At 39.0% G+C, this 16,981-nt stretch overlaps 3 protein-coding genes across 10 annotated transcripts in view; 1 reads left to right on the top strand and 2 right to left on the bottom strand.

Moving 5' to 3' along the window:
• med1 (mediator complex subunit 1) overlaps positions 1-16,981 on the bottom strand; it is a 633,161-nt gene that overhangs the window by 19,711 nt on the left and 596,469 nt on the right. The gene's annotated exons all lie outside the window — the stretch shown is intronic.
• The window catches only part of mier1b (mesoderm induction early response 1b, transcriptional regulator), a 217,831-nt gene that overhangs the window by 173,530 nt on the left and 27,320 nt on the right, over positions 1-16,981 (top strand). For 4 of the 8 annotated variants that reach the window (XM_051877343.1, XM_051877332.1, XM_051877350.1 and 1 more), the window contains one exon: positions 46-4,271. The exons of the other annotated variants lie outside the window; for them this stretch is intronic. In XM_051877343.1, coding sequence (XP_051733303.1) covers positions 46-335 — 290 coding nt within the window. In that variant the 3' untranslated portion in view covers positions 336-4,271. Of the gene's footprint in view, positions 1-45; positions 4,272-16,981 lie in introns of those variants that run through there. 8 annotated transcript variants of the gene reach the window in all.
• Positions 1-16,981, bottom strand: part of LOC127503500 (uncharacterized protein K02A2.6-like) — a 362,965-nt gene that overhangs the window by 319,303 nt on the left and 26,681 nt on the right. The gene's annotated exons all lie outside the window — the stretch shown is intronic.

The following is a 16,981-nucleotide window of genomic DNA, read 5'->3' as shown; positions in this document are numbered from 1 at the left end:
GTTACAGCTATGCATTATAGTAAATCTCTGTGGTTCCCAATTCAGGACTCACCAGTCACAGCTCCAGTGCTGTTGCCACACAGATGTTGAGTAGTGTGAATGAGATGAAGAGTGAATCTGTCCAGTCAAATGGAGCATCTAAACACAGTCTACTCGCAGATCATCTGGACTCCATTGGCTGTAAACTTACAGACACCCACAATTCAGACAGAAATGGCTCAGTGAAGCATCAACATGACTGCCAGAGTCTAGACAGGCCAACAAAAAAGTGCTGGACAGAATCAGAGTCTCTGGTCCAGGTTGAGATGGACCCTTCCAGGGTAAAAGAAGACTGAACAAGACCAAAGGTCAGGCCAAAATCTTAAACTGGGGAGATGGGACAGCGTTGTGACACCTCTCACCCCATCCACCCTAAACCCAAAGCTGAGCTGCTCCAAAAACACCACCCTCCAAACCCAACTACAGCTGATTAATGCGCCTTTTTCATGAAACCATTTTACAGAGAAATGTATATTCTATATGTAACGTAATTTGTCTGATATTTTTTTACCAACGAGATATTTATATTTTTTATTGAAACATTTTGACAATGGGTAAATATGCTGTATAAGCCATTATACGTAATACATGAGGATGAATGCTGGTGTGCGTGGTCTCTTGTGTTTAGGGCGGGGCCAGTATGGCTCCAGGCAAATCAAGCCGTGTTTTGGTTTACATTATATACTAATGGTTCACTGCTCAGCTTGTTTGTGTTAGTGGAGGCGTACTGCCGACAGATGTAGTAAAAATAAATAAGCCAATGGGATCACTCCTTCTAAGCTTTGTTTTAGTCAAGTGTCCAGAAAATTGGTTTGTTAATTGTATTTTCTAGTAAGTGAAATCTGTTTACTTTTCTTTCCTTTTTTCCCTTTTTTTTAATAGTGTAAGGAAAATGAAGCCCATTTTTGGGACCATAATTTAGCATTATAGTCATTAGTCATTCTCATTCATTTCTCATAGATTACTGTAATATATTAATGAAAATTAACACCCAGTCTGGACACAGTGATTGATTTAAAACTACAACTGAAATAAAGAAGTAAAAAAATAAATAAATAAAAATACTACTGTGATATGGAAATACTTTTATATGTACATATTTTCGCATTAATACAATAAGAATATTGAGGTAAAATGTGCTTAGTGGCACAAAAACATTTTAGCTCTAAAATGAGCTTCATTTTTATTAAGCAAAATACAATTTATTTCTTATGAAAATTAAAAATGATTAGATGTCATGCTATTGACAGTTCCTGTGGGCTTTCCTCATTGTTTATGATGGTAAAAGAGACATATGATGTGTAGGTTTGCATAGATTTTTGCACAGGTTGTTTTGATATTCACACTGTAAATCCATCTTTAGTTTTTCCTTTTTGAGTATTTTGTACATGCAATTCAGAAGCTGTTTGTGAGAACTCAGATTCTTGCAATTAATGAAACTGGATGATTATAAGGTTTGTAGCCAACAAACTATAATATAATCACCACTAAGCATACAGTTTTAAAAGCAGGCAGAAATAATAGTTATAGAATTCAAAGAGGAAGTTATAAAATGTCTTTGACCAAAAACAAGTTGTTTTTTTGTTTGTTTGTTTGTTTTTTAAGTTTTTAATTTATGTGGGTCAGTTGGATTTAATAAGTTGTACTTCCTAGAACCATGTTTATTGAAATATGTTTAATATAATGAAACATGGAAATGATCTTATGGCTACAGATATGTCCATAACCACATTTTAAGAATAATATTTGAATATTTTGTTGACAGGAATTTACTGTAATACAGCTCCAGTACTCCTTTATAAACATCCACTCGGCTTATAGAAACAAGTTCACTTTTCACCTCGTCCTGCAGATCAGTAGTGCATTTACACTTAAGAAATCATGGTGCTATATTTCCTCTGGTCATCTTTCCCTTTTTAGTGTCATTTGTGTTGTTTGTCACCATTTAAAAGTTCTCTTAACTTCATGTATGTGACTGTAGCATTAATCTTGTTTTAAATGGTCTAGGGTGGGATGTATGCACTCATTCTGATCAGAATACATTAAACACATGTTAAATAGCAATGATTTTGGAATCCACACTGGTTCATTGGTGATGAAGAACATTGTTTATTTAAATTCATGAATAGACTTAAGTTGCGATATATCTAATAAATGGTATTATGAATTTAATTAGCAATGGAAATACTACATCAGAATGTAATGACGATTGTAGTAGGGTTACAGAAGGTTTCCTGGTCCCAATTTATATTAAGTGGCCTTAACTACTATGTACTTGTGTCAAAAAATAAGTACAATGGACTTGTGTTCATTCTGTATTGCAAAATACTTTTGCTGCTATTGAGGTGGGATACAGGTAAGGTTAGGGACAGGTTTGGTGGTATGGATAGGTTTAAGAATGGGCTAAGGTGTAAGGGATGGGACAACAGTGTAATTATAAAAGTAATTGCAGGTCTGTACATTTGTACATGGTCTGCAACAATGCTTTAGGTAGGTGGTACGTGTCAAAGTAACATCCACATGGATGGCAGGACCCAAGGTTTCCCAGCAGAACATTGCCCAAAGCATCACACTGCCTCCGCCGGCTTGCCTTCTTCCCATAGTGCATCCTGGTGCCATGTGTTACCCAGATAAGCGACGCACATGCACCCGGCCATGCACGTGATGTAAAAGATAATGTTATGATTCAGACCAGGCCACCTTTTTCCATTGCTCCGTGGTCCAGTTCTGATGCTCACGTGCCCACTGTTGGCGCTTTCAGTGGTGGACAGGGGTCAGCAGGGGCACCCTGACTAGTCTGCTGCTTTGCAGCCCCATACACAACAAACTGTGTATTCTGACACCTTTCTATCAGAACCAGCTCGTCTGTTGGATCGGACCACACGGGCCAGCCTTCGTTCCCCACTTGCATCAATGAGCCTTTGCCGCCCATGACCCTGTCACCGGTTCACCACTGTTCCTTCCTTGGACCACTTTTGATAGATACTGACCACTGCAGAACGGGACCCCACAACACCGCTTGCCTATTTTTCCTGCTTCTAACACATCAACTTTGAGGACAAAATGTTCACTTGCTGCCTAATATATCCCATCCACTAACACAGGCTTTCTCAACCCTGGTCCTCAAGGGCCACTGTCCTGCAGAGTTTAGCTCCAACCCTAATCAAACACACCTGAACCAGCTAATTAAGCTGTTCAGGATAACTAGAAAGCTACAGTCACGTGAGTTTGATCAAGGTTGGAGCTAAACTCTGGGCAAATTCCAAACGGAAGGGAACATCCCTATGCTCTACTCCCTTCGAAGGGCAGAGCCCTTGAAGGGGACTTTGGAGGGAGCAGGGCACTTGCGTGCCATTATGTAACCATTTAGAATCCACTTGGCGAAGGGAGCAATGAAAGACAATGTAATTTCTTCATTATCTTCAGCTGGGATGTTCCCATGACAAGGCAGCACAGTGTCTGTAAGACTGGAGAAACTGTAAAATGCAGGGCTGTCTGGTTGAGGAAAGAATATTCCTCAAGCAAACAAAGGACGTTTCTGGAAATTAACATCTGGATTCTCTATTGCAAAATTAGCATCCCCACCCGAGATGCAATCACACTGAGTAAATCACCTTTAATTTACATTTCTGTCCCTTTACCCCCTTCTTCCCCCATCTCTTCTCTCCACAAGCTAAAACCATTTGAAATTCACCCAAGAATCTATATGGTTTAATGTGAACAATTATCATACAAAACTATACATGTTTTGTATCATTTGAAATGTCTAAGCGCGACTGGCACAAAGGTCTCATTCCCACAGAAGTAAACCAGAAGGTAATAAGGTTGTAAGAGTTTAGAAATATTTTGCTTTCTGTGGTAGGTGTGACCCCTTTCACAGGGTACTTCATGCAAATGGATTTCTGTCCCCAAAAAGTTGTAAACTACCCAGGTCTGGACTTGAGTAATGCAAATTCCCATTGTTAGCACGTTTCCATTTGAAAAAGACTTCTAGCTTGGTCTGAGTATTTAAAGAGATGTTGCAGGAGGTGATACGTGATTCTGTAGCCAGGTCAGCCCTTAATGCTGTGTGTCCATCAGACACTTAGCATTATGTATCTTTCTGATGTCAGGTATTCATCTTTTACTCTTTATTTCTGAGCATTTGATGTTTTGTATTGGTTATCTTTGAATTGATTATGTAATTAGCATGATACATTTACCTGACTAATAAATTTTTACATTTGACTTTATTCTGACTTACTCACTTACTTATTTTCTCAAGTAGATTAAGTGAAGACCTATGTTTCTGCAAATCTGCGTCCAGGGTTAAGTATATACTAGATCTCACATTAGATGGAGCATAGAGCACATCAAGTAAGATTCTAGATTTCTGACTAACTGCTCGACTTTAGTTAAGTTGTTATGCAGTCGCTTATAGGGGGCTACATGGGTACCTTTTAACAATAGCAAGCATGGGCGGCATTGTTAAATTGCTTTAGCCATAACCTCTGGTTACTGTCTCAGCTTTATTCAAGTTGTTATATAGTTATCTTATTAACTATAGGGGGCTATATGGGTACCTTTTAACAATAGCAAGCATGGGCGGCATTGTTAAAATGCTTTAGCCATAACCTCTGATTACTGTTTGAGCTTTAACTAAGTTGTTATATAGGCGACTGTAGGGGGCTACATGGGTACCTTGCAACAATGGATGGCATTGTTAAATAGCATTAGCCATAACCTCTGACTAATGATCGGACTGGTGAATTTGTGACTTTGAGACCCATGTTAAACAGCCATCGTGAGGCTCTCTATGTGACATAGATTCCTAATGAACGAGTACAATAAGAGTAAAGAGTTAAATAGAATAATCAGATGTCTAGATAAATTATCATATAAATGATCAATAATAAATTGGCATTCTAACCTAAATTCGAGGTTATAATAAAATGTCAGATAACAGTTTATTTGGAATTAACATACTTTGCCACACTGAAAAGACAACACACAAGAGACCTTCCCCGCCCTGTGGGAAACCGTCATTGGGCCATTTGGGCGGGCCTTAGAGTGTCCATCAGCTGAAATTTCTTATTATTGCTGTTAACATAGCTGTTGCAAATAAAGATACATTTGTATTAGGGATGCACCGATACCATTTTTTAAGGACCGAGTACGAGTACCGATACTTTTTTTCTAGTACTCGCCGATGCCGATACTGATGCCTATACATTTATTAATTTCTCTCTCTCTCTCTCTCTCTCTCTCTCTCTCTCTCTCTCTCTCTCTCCAACTCTCTCTCTCTTTTTTTTTTTTTTTTGGTGATGTTGCAGTTTTCCAAGCACAACACAGTGAGACTAATGAATGTAGGACAGCTTCTTTATTATTACTCTAATGAAAAAATTATCATAAAATATATTATAAAAAATTATTATATTTATGTGCTTGTCACAAACTTAAAGAACAAAAATTTCAGTGTCCAATAACCTTCAAAGGGCATAATTACCAATATATATAATTGTTGTTGTATAAAAAGAAATGTACAAACAAATTACAAACAATACAACAAATACTATAGAGATACAAATTAAATAAACTTGTTTTTTAGATACAGTAGGTTTATTTACCATGTATACATTTATTTAACATCTTTTATTGTTTTATTAACATTGATGACAAATATAAGCTACGGTGCCTTTAAGACCGAATCCATGGATACTGACACATATCCTGTTTTCACCCAAATGTTTACGTCCACTTAAGCCATAACCGACTGTATTTACGTGAGATACTCCACACGATGGACATTTTGACAACTATACGTGCATTTGACCATTCGGGCGCAAGGAGAACTGATCGCGCGCTGTCTGAGAGAACTGGGATCGTGCGCGAGAGAGAGCGCTTCTGGTCTGTGTCATTCAGCGCGATTCTGCCTATCCCGCCTTCACTAATCGATAACGAATTGTGATTGAAAGCATGCAGTTCACAATGTGTGTGTTGTCATCATTAATTTTGAAGTATTTCCACACCTCTGAGGCTGACATTGTTTCTGCTGCTGCCGTCGGTGTCTCTGTGCACGGGAAATTCTGTCAGTTACGTCATGTGAGGTATCGGGGGTATTTTTACGAGTACGAGTACAAGTACACGAGCTTGGTATCGGGCCGATATTTATATATAGGCTATAGTTTAAAATATGTTATATGTTTGTGTGAGTGTATTTCTCTGTTCTCAACTTTAAAACGTGCCATCTCATTTTTGGACACTGCATTACTCAACACATTTCTAACCTATGAAACTTATTTAAACATAACATGACAAAAATGTGTGAAATATATCACGAAAAGAAAAAAACTTGAATTGCTATGTTTGTAAGTTAACTCGAACTCTCCTGCCATCTAGCTTTAAAATGAATGAATCACGAGTATTCGCTTGGTCACATGACCATAAGTGGCCATTGCATGTACCCTTCACTAAAGGCCTTGTGGAAGGATTTAGTTGTTCACATTCGTTTGGAACACCCCCTTCTCGAAGTTCCCTTTAAGGGTGCAAAAATGCCATTTGGAATTTGCTCTTTGCAGGAAAGTGGCCCTCGAGGACCAGGGTTGAGAACCCCTGCACTAACAGGTGATGAAGAGATAATAAGTGTTGTTCACTTCACCTATCAGTGGTCATAGTAAAGTTTGTCATAAAGTTTGACATGTTGCCATGGCAACAATATTCAAGATATTACAAATACATTCTCAGGTCTACATCTGCCATGTTTTGACATTATTGTGATGAAGTTTGAAGCAAATCGGGTAAAAATAAGAGTGTGATCTCAAAGCATTTTGAAAGTGACACACTTCCTGCTGCCATTTGGTGGTGCTATAACTTTGACTCACAATAGTCACATCCATGCGATCAGCCTCATACAGCGAACACACAGCTGAAGTTTCATAAAAATCAATAAATGTATGCATAAGTTATAACACATTTCCTGTGTCCCTTTTCTCGCCATAAATTTGTTGCCTCGCCACGGCCAAACTGTTTGAGATATCAAAAATCCGCTGGCAATTTAGAGAGAGTGTGCGAGATTCAGAAGAAATATTTTAAAGAAAACAAATATATTTGTAGTGATTTTTACTTTCGCCCATCCAAGGATGCGAAGTAAAATAGGGATTGGTACTCACGTCACCACTGACGTTGTAATTTTTGGATCACACGTCTCTTAAGGTGTGGTTATGAGTACATCAGATGACCGCTTCCCCCTCTTTTCCTAGTCCAGGGCACCAGTCAAGGTCTTTTACCTTGGCAGTATGAGAACACTCCCAACAGGGGCTTTCATTCATTTAGAATTAATGTAAAGTGGTCAGCTGATTTATCTGAAAGATTGGTGAGATCGCTAACTTGTAGAGCCTCTTCTGTATTATCAGCACAAGGAAGACACAAGTGTAATAAAATACATTTTATTAACAAAAGATAAACAAGAATAACTAACACAACTACTAAATGAATACCATGAATGATAAAGGAATAAAGTGCATAAGATACATAGAATACAAGTGATTAAGTTGGGTGTGGCTATGGAAGAGTTACGTTATCTTATGGAAAGATAAACTGTTTCTCTGAAAATAGGTGGAGAACCTTATTATGCACCAAACAAATAAACGAGAGGTTATTTGTTATTAACTAACATCAGCTATATTACATCTAATGGGAATTAGGAAATTATATACTGATAATATACAACAATGCCAAGGTCTCTGGAAAGAGGTTTGGTTAAGTGATATTTACGTTCCACATGGTTGAGTCCGATGACGGTAACGTCTTCCACTGGTTGTGCTGGGTGACAATGCAGTGGGGAGAGGAGCCAGAATCTGTTTCAACAGTCTTGAACACGAAGCTCTGCGGGATGCTGATCTCCTGGAGCACCAAAGGGTCCTAAAATCTGGAACACGCAGATGAGGCCCTGGCGTAGGTGCAGAAGGTTCTTAACAATCTGGAACACGCAGACGAAGGTACCTTGGAAGCAAGGTTTGCTCTCCTGAGCTTAACCTTGTTGCAAATGTCATTACTGTCTCACTGGACGGAAACTCAGATCGTGGGACCTGTTGTTGTCTCTCTGGATGGACCACAGGCTCAGAACGGTGTTGTATCTGTTAGTGTCTCAGCTTCGCAAGCCGGGACTCAGAACGGCATAATGTCTCACTACTTACAGAGTTGAGACCCAGAACGGTATATCTGTTATGTCTTTCCCCTTTGAAGGGCAGACTCAGAACGGTGTATCTGTTAATGTCTATCCTCGTGCAGGACAGACTCAGAGCAAGGAATGTCTGTTGAAAGGGTACCTTTATCCCTTTCTGATGAGGAGGAGATTGCAATTTGGCGCTTCTCCATTTGAGTGCTGTGATTGGCTGCTGGCATCAGAGGGGACACACACAGTGTGGCCCACCCTTCTTTCCCCTGTGGAACTTATTTGCATAAAGCACAAAGTTGGAAGTCTTTACAGTTTCTTTAAAGTTTACCAATGCATTTCTCACTTTCCAAACCACCACCAGAATACCTTTGGCAATATTCTAAACAAATAGAGACTAAACATGATGGAAGAAGATTGAACTGTCATGCTTTCATTCAATTGTACATTAACAGCTGAATATGTGTCAGATGTTTGCACTACAAATAGCTATCACTGAGAATACTTATTCCTGTGAATAAGTATGAAATGGATGTGTAGTTTGCATCAGTTCTAAGGTTTTCAAACATAGTTTTGAATGGATTTGGATGGATCTTTGTCAAGTCAAGTCACCTTTATTTATATAGCGCTTTTTACAATGTAGATTGTGTCAAAGCAGCTTTACATTGATAACTGGTACATTGTTTGACTGCACAGCATCTTTGTGATCTCTCTTTGTTTCACCCATTGCTGCTGAGGTCCCAAGGAATTTTTATGGCAGTCTCTGGCCAACCTTAGGAAGTAGTCTCTAGATGGGTGAAGGGCAGAAACTGCATGTGGACCAATGAGAAGTCCTGTCCTTCACAGGCTTGGTACAAGAGGTCTTCTTCTTGCCCTCTAAGAGAGGTCTGGATGTTGTCCTTACATCTTTATCTGATGGCGTTGGACAGTTTGTTTGTGTTAGTCCACCAAGATCCAATCAAAATGTAGCAAACCTTTGTCCGCTGTTATGGACAGAGAGGGGCCCGGCCATAAACTGGGCCCTGGAATGAGCTGTTCACTACATAACATTGCGAATACATGAAAAGAGCTTGTTAGAAAAATACAGATTTGAGCATTAATGGAACTGAAAGTTCAGAATAAACACGAAACCACACGTTGTCATGCGGTGAATCTGGCCAATTCGTGAGTACTGCTGTGTCCGTCATCAGCGCCCGAGGCAGCCGCTCTTGACAAGCTGCGCTGGCTGACTTAGCCGACTGCTTTGAATCGCTCTTGCGGTACTTTGATGCCGTACATCACAGTCACGTGATGTCGGCGCTGTCTTCAGGTCGGGACAAAATTTCTAACCGGCATGCACTGCTTCAAGACAGCCGTCGATTGGTCATGTGCCAGCACATGCATTAAGTCGAACAAGCCTATTATCAGCAGGCTATCGTGTTGCTCAGGAGGCTAATTACTGTCCTCCATCCCCAGCTCCTCCTCTCGTCCAATCAGGATTTGGCCTTCTGATTCCCAAATTTTGATTCTCAAATTATGTATACATTAAATTATTGAACATTAATGATATCTGCATTACATTTATGTTGGTTCTGTTTGCCCTAGCGGGGGTTATTGCTGCTCTGCTTGCTCTTATCAATGCTAGGCTGCATGATTTCAAAGGAGTTCTTGCCCAGAACAGAACCATACTGCCAGTCCAAACTGTATGCTAATTGTCAATTATCTTTGATGATAGAGCTCCTGACAGGGGGAAAAAAAAAACAGCAAGAAGATACACCCATTGTTGATTTTAATGGTCAGATTTTTTAAATAGTTTTTGTATTTTTAATTACATATATTTATTAATAAATTTTGTGCAATAGCAAGGAATTATTAATAAAGCCATTATGTGCATTTTAAATAGGCTAATAGTCTATTCCCATCTTTGTTTTCCATGTGAAAAAATGTTTGGAATGAAAGGTTAAATAAATAAACAATGACAGGTATTTTATTTTTTCATTTTAAATTTTTTTTCAAGCCTGTTTTTCTTTCATATTTTATTATTTTACCCTTTTATGTCAGGCATTCTGGGGATTACAAGAACAGGCAGTACACAGCAGACTGAACTGTGGGTCACTTTTCAGCATGGCAATACACAGAACAGAATGCTGTGGTGAGATGTGAGTTAAACAACAAACATTATGTAATTTAAGCATGCCATATGACAATAGTTCAGACTTTGATTTTTAAGCATGATTTGTTTATGATATGTTAATGAAGACAGAGGATCATGGTATAAGCAGTTAGAAGAACAGAGGAATGATTCTCCCACTACAATACCTCAAACACAGGCACTGTATGTGCACATATATCTTTTGGAACATTTCAGATTAAAATGGAAAATATTATATCTACTTTCTTATATTAAATTTATTACTGGATTTGTTCACTCTTGTTCACTCTTTCTCCTTCTTTTTCATAATGGAGGCATGTGCAGTAAAATAATTAACATGGCGTAGTCCAGCGCTGAGCACAAGTGCTCATAGTCTCCTCAGGTCCTTAATAAGGCTGGCCGATGAGTCATCAGCAGGGCCTGAAGGAGGGAGAGTGTTGGGGAGAGGGATGCTGTTGCATACATGGCATATGAGTATCAGGTACAGATTTACTGCAGCTGTGTGATTTGCTCGCACACTTCAGCACAGCTTAATTATGACAAGAGACACAATAGAGTGCAGGCGTTTGCTCATAAGAGAATGGTGCAAATGAAACGTCTTGTACAATGGCTGGAAGCTTTGCAGCCACATTTCCAGACTTTCAAATCATTTTAATGTGGCTGTCAGAACATGCCAGGGAATCTAAAAATTATGCACGAGCGCTGTCCTTACTGAACACTGATGTATCATAACTCTAACCGGGTTCCTGTTGACAGTATGGGCTACCTCCAAATACATGTTACTTTTATTTTTTCAATCAATAAATAATGATTTGCTGATCCATGTAGTACTAGACTTACTAAAGCAACCACACAAATTTACCTGTACCAAATACCAACTATATTCACTTTGACACTATGTGGGAAGATGAACCCCATACTGCCCTTCCTAAAACAAGAAGGTAATAGAATTTAGTAGAATAGTTCATTAATTATTTTTTCTCACAACACAATTTTTCAATAACAAAGTTTTCACTCAGTAGATTGGTCATATTTTTGTGTTCTTTGGGAGAAAGACAATCATAGAGGCTTAGATGTTGATTGCAGTTTTTCATTTTTTTTGGTTAACCATTTCCTTTCAATTCACAATAAAACAGAAGTAGCAACAGATCTTTTCGTCTATATTCTGACGAACATTTAAGTGAAACGGATTATTGAAAAAAGTAGGGCGGTGTCTTAATTGGATAGAGGTGTGAAAGACTGGAAATGTGACTGTGAAAGATAAAAGTTTTAAATAATAATAGGTACCCTAAAATATATATATTTTTTCTATCTTTCTTCAGCTTTAAGTATTTAAGAGTCTTTAAAAATGTACTCTAATTTTACATGGATTTAAGTGTGTTCAGATGCCTATAGGTGCCACATTACACTAGAGTGATGAGGAATGTATGTGCTGGTTCAAAGGGCAAAGCCATTAAAGAAAGCGCCAGAACGCTGCAGACTCTAATCTGTGTATCTCATCATTTCCTGCAGTTACTACATTTCATACTTCCCTGTTTGAGGACCGGTAACATTTTGGGGGGCTCGTCCGGGATCAGGATCTTGGTATCAGCTTCGAGACTGATGACGTGGGAGACAAGTGTGACCCTCTGGATTGAGCTACAAGGAATGCTGTGAGTTTTATCCACCTTGTGAGTGCAAGTCTTCTGGGTTCAGTCAAGATGGCGTCCTCAGCTCCTCTTCATGCGTTGCTGTGGGATATCCAAAACATCTGCTTAGTGAAGAAAGCTGTATAGCCTCGCTTTGTCACTGGAAGATGAAAGAGACATGGAGATTCTGGAAGTTACTTGTACCATTGAACCTGAACTCTTTGAATTCATCGTGGGACTACATGAAAAGCGATCAGCTGGGAAAGCTAGAAGATGAAGACTGGTCTTGTTTGCTTACCATCAGAGACAAGATTGATGAACTAAAATCCAGCAAGGAAAGTAAATCACATGGACACTGCAAACCACGACAAAGATGTTAGTGGTAGGTGTTACGCTAAGTTATGTTTGTATATATTCATTGTTTGTGTTTTCCACTAGATCTTGATTGGTTTCCCTCTCTGTCACTCATTATGGGTTCGTCTCTGTCTCCGTTGACGCCTCCCCACTGGAAGTATAATAGGCTGATGTCGCATCCGTTTTTCAAGAGGGCTGGGCTGGGCTGTTTTTGTGTATGTGTGCGCCTCTTTGAAATGTTTGTAGCCCCAAAGTTTGTTTGATTTGTTATCCTCTATGCTTTTTATTTGCCTTATTCTTTGTTCTACCCCTTGCATTTAGTTTTGTTATTTGATTTGAGCGTGGAGTGTGTCCGTGCTCTTTGCTTACCTGTTTGGGTAAGTTTGAGATGAGAGCATGATAACCATGTCACGTGAGTACATCGCGCTTCACATAGTTCATTTTGATAGTTCGTTAGATCAGGAGTGCTGCCACCCGCTGTAAGTTTTTATTGTTTAGTTAGAGTAGTTAAGTTATGGCGTGCGAGTAGCACGCCAAAGATGTTGCTTTGATTTTTATTTTGAATATTCTAGGTTAGATTTAAATCCTTTAGTTAGAAGAATTTTGTTTTATTTTGTTATTTGATTTGGCAACACTTGTGCTCTCTTCATTATTTCATTTGGTGAGTTTGTATTATCTCAAAGTTTTCTTGTTTTTCTTTTTGTTTATTGTTAATTGTAAATATATGTTTTTGGACACATTTAAAGTCTATTTCTTGTTATATTGGTTGGGGGTTAAAATGAATAAATGTCTTTTCTCTGTTTAAACTTTTGGTGTTCTCCTCTTCACTACCTGCCCACTGTTTGATTTGCACTATTAGGTTAGATCCAAATTTGGTTATAGATTTTTGTGAATGTTACATTCCCTTAATGTCCCAAGACAAATCAAAGAAGTTTTAGGTCATAACAGTGGGTCATCAATGACAGAACAGGTATCTGGGTTGGTGAGACTGACTGATGTTGCTGCTTTATTGCCTCGTAGAGAATTCAAAACGCATGGTGGTTTAATTTCAGATTCTGATTCAGACATGAGTTACTGCAGTGTATGCAAACAAATTGATGAGGGTTTGAAAGAAAAATTCTCTGAAATCATATGCACAGTGTTAAGAATGATCAAACCAGGTAACTTTAAAGACATGTTGACCAACAAAGATGATCTCACTGTTGCAAAATTGAAACGGTTCTTCAAGTCACATATGAGAGAACGAAGTAGCACTGAATTGTTTCAGGAGCTTAGCAATGCTAAGCAGCAAGATAAAGAAACTCCACAGCAGTTTGTCTATAGACCAATGGTGTTGAAACAAAAAGTTCTCTCTGCATCACAACTTGGTGGATTACAGTTTAACTATGACAAAAGACTGGTGGAAGGAGTGTTTCTTCATACACTGTATCAGGGGCTAAACGTGAAAAAATTGTAAAATCGGATTGGATATTAAGCCTTACATCTCTGACTTAACAGTGACTGATGACTTTATCTTACAGCAGGTCTCTAAATCAGCTAATGGTGAAACAAAGTTTGAGCAAATCGCACTGCTTTAATGGAACTGACAGCTCAGGTTTCTGCTCTCACTAAAAGCTTGAAAAGATGATGAGACCTACTGCCACAATTGAAAGCCAAACTGCTGTGCCATTAACCTCTCAATGAATGTTAAAGTTCCAGACAAACCTGAAAGCAAGTGCAGATGTGACGACTGCATCCAGCAAGGAAATCAGGACTGCTGTCATTGCTTCTGCTATGGCCAGGCTGGACACAAAGCAGTTAGCTGCCTCAAGAAGGGAACAAGTTGGGAAACAGAAGATTGTCACTGGTGCGGGACAACCAGTGACCACTTCACACTATCCGTCCCATGTTAAGGTAAACTGTGTGCCTACTCTCAATCCAGTAAATTCAAGTTGGACAAAATGTCAGTCATCAAAACAATGAGCAGCACAACTGATTGGCAGAAAATATGCTGTCATGTTGGTTAAATAGGGTTCTTACTGAAATGCTGTTGAACACAAGGGTTCAAGTAAGCATTGTAGGAAAGTCATGGGTAGAAATGTTCCTTCCGTATGTGTCCATCAAGCCTATAGAAGACTTACTTTCTGACAACCAGCTTCACATCACTGCTGCCAATGGCTCTCTTATTCCATTTGTTAGATGGATTGAAGTACTCCTTTAACTCAAAAGTAATGGACATTGGACAATGGACAATGGACTGAGTGAAGCTATGAATGTAAGACAGAGTATAGCTAACAATATTGTCAATGTTGTTGTTGTTCAGTTAATAAATTCAGAGGAAATGTTGGACAGTTGTGTGGTAAAAGTAGGGAAGAAAGGACTCACGATTAAAAGAGGTGAACTTTGTGAAGTCAAGTGCAGACTTAGAGGTTGGCCTGAAGGAGGAGTCATGCCATTTGAACCACTCCCAGAATGTCCAGCCCAAGATGGTCTTGAACTGTTTCCTACTGTGGTAGATGTGCCAAATGGTGCCTCTAAAGTTGTGAAGATTCCTGTCCTGAATTCCACTCAACATGACATTTACCTCCCCGCATGGACAGTGTTGGGTACCATCACTTCGCTATCTGAAGTCCTACCCCTCACTCCATGTGGTGGTGCTGGAGAAGAAAACAACCAGAAGGAAAGTGTGGTTCATGTAAATCAGTTGACCTAAGTGGATAACGTAAGTCAGTTACCAATCGACAAAACAGTTAAGTGGCACCTACCTGTAGATTTAGAACACCTTTCAAAACAACAGCAGGAGATAGTTCTTCAAATGCTATATGACAAATCTGATGTCTTTGCTCATGATGATGGAGATATAGGATGTGTTGTGAATTCTCTCCTTTTAAGTTCAAAGTTCCCTATGTGTGTGATGTTTTAAGTTATGACTTACGTAAGTAACGTAGTGCAGTGTTTCCTGCATGTACTAGCTTAATGTAACTGCCTGTTCACTATCACTCCAGCGGAGCAGTCAGATCGCATGCTCTCACTAAAGTGCAGCGTTTATGTGCAAGAGAAAGTTAATGACAAGTAAGTTTTAATTCAGTGTATATTGTTGTTAATGCAGATTGTTACACTGTATTGCAGTAGTATTAGCTTTCATAGTGTTCATTATGTCCTTTATGCTTTGCGATCTTTCTGAGTGTAATTTGATCCTGTTTAACGAGCGGGTTTGTCCCGCTAGTATCGCGGCTAGAAGCTATTAATGTTTAATAAACTTATTCCCTCAAAGTGTAACATTTCTCAGTGTGATAATATCATTCTGTGGTCATCATTATTACTGCCTATATTAATAATACAGTCTCATTTCCCTATATAATTTATATTTTGTGGGTTTTGTAATCTTCATTACACTATGCCGTTTATTATTGCTGACTCATGCTGATATATTTCTTGGTCAAATTTATATATCAGTTCATTATGTAAAGTTGTTTATCATTGAGTTTGTAATCTGTTAAGTTGTTGATTATATTTAGACAATGAGTTTATTTCTGCTATTTTATTTATTTTAGAAAACTATCTCAAGTACACTTCTATGTGTATATGGTCACTCTTGTGCAATAAACAACTAAACTCTATCTGATGACTCCGACTCCCTGACCAGAGTTCTGCAGCGGTCAATAACATATTCACCAGCTTTCAGTGGGGCAATTCCCAACAGGATGCATTCCAAATCTGAAATTGAAGATAAATCTGAAAGATGACACTCCAGTTCAGAAATGCTACAATTCAATTACAAAACCCGTACACAAGGAAGTTAAAGAGTATGTTCAAAACCTCCTTGACCTTGGCTGGATAAAGAAATCTTCCTCTGTGTACTCATAACTGGTTGTCTGCGTCCGGAAGAAGGACAGTAGCTTATGACTATGTGTTGACTTTCAAGAGTTGAATTGGAAGACCATTCCAGATAGACATCCACTACCGAGAATACAAGATTTACAGGACAGTTTAGGAGGCTTTACATGGTTCTCCATTCTTGACCAAGGTAGTGCATATCAGGATTTTGGACGAGGAGTCAAGGCACATGACAGCATTTAGCACCCCATGGGGACTCTATGAGTGGAAGCGTATCCCTTTTGGATTAACTAACACTCCAGCAGCCTTCCAGAGGTGTATGGAGAATGTTCTAGAGGGCATCAAAGACAAATGTTGTTCTCCATACCTGGATGATGTGCTTTGCTACTCAAAAACCTTTCACGAGCATGTCGAAGACCTTAGGCAAGTGCTCTGCCAAATGCGTGAATATGGCATCAAACTCTGATCAAAGAAATGTGAACATTTTAAAGGGCAGATCAGATACCTTGGTCAGATGGTGTCAGGAGAAGGCACTGAGATTGACCCGAAGGATTTTGAGGCTGTATTGCAATTGAAAAAGAAAGCTCCAAAAACAGTGGGAGAAGTTAGAACTCTATTAGGGTTTCTAAGTTACTACAGATCCTTCATCCAGGATTTCTCAAGGTTAGCGAAGCCGCTGTATGAGCTCTTGCAGAACCCCAAGGAAGAGACTGCTCTGAAAGTAGCAAAGACCAGCCAAGGTAAACAGAAGGTGAGGAAGGGGACCAAAGCACAAATGCCATCGAGAACCCCTATTCAATGGACATCTGAACATCGGGCCATTGTGTCAAAATTCATAGAGATGCTTACCAATCCACTGAT

This window comes from Ctenopharyngodon idella, chromosome 2 (genome assembly GCF_019924925.1).
Source record: "Ctenopharyngodon idella isolate HZGC_01 chromosome 2, HZGC01, whole genome shotgun sequence".
Taxonomy (NCBI): domain Eukaryota; kingdom Metazoa; phylum Chordata; class Actinopteri; order Cypriniformes; family Xenocyprididae; genus Ctenopharyngodon; species Ctenopharyngodon idella.
This window is presented reverse-complemented; position numbering and strand designations above follow the sequence as displayed.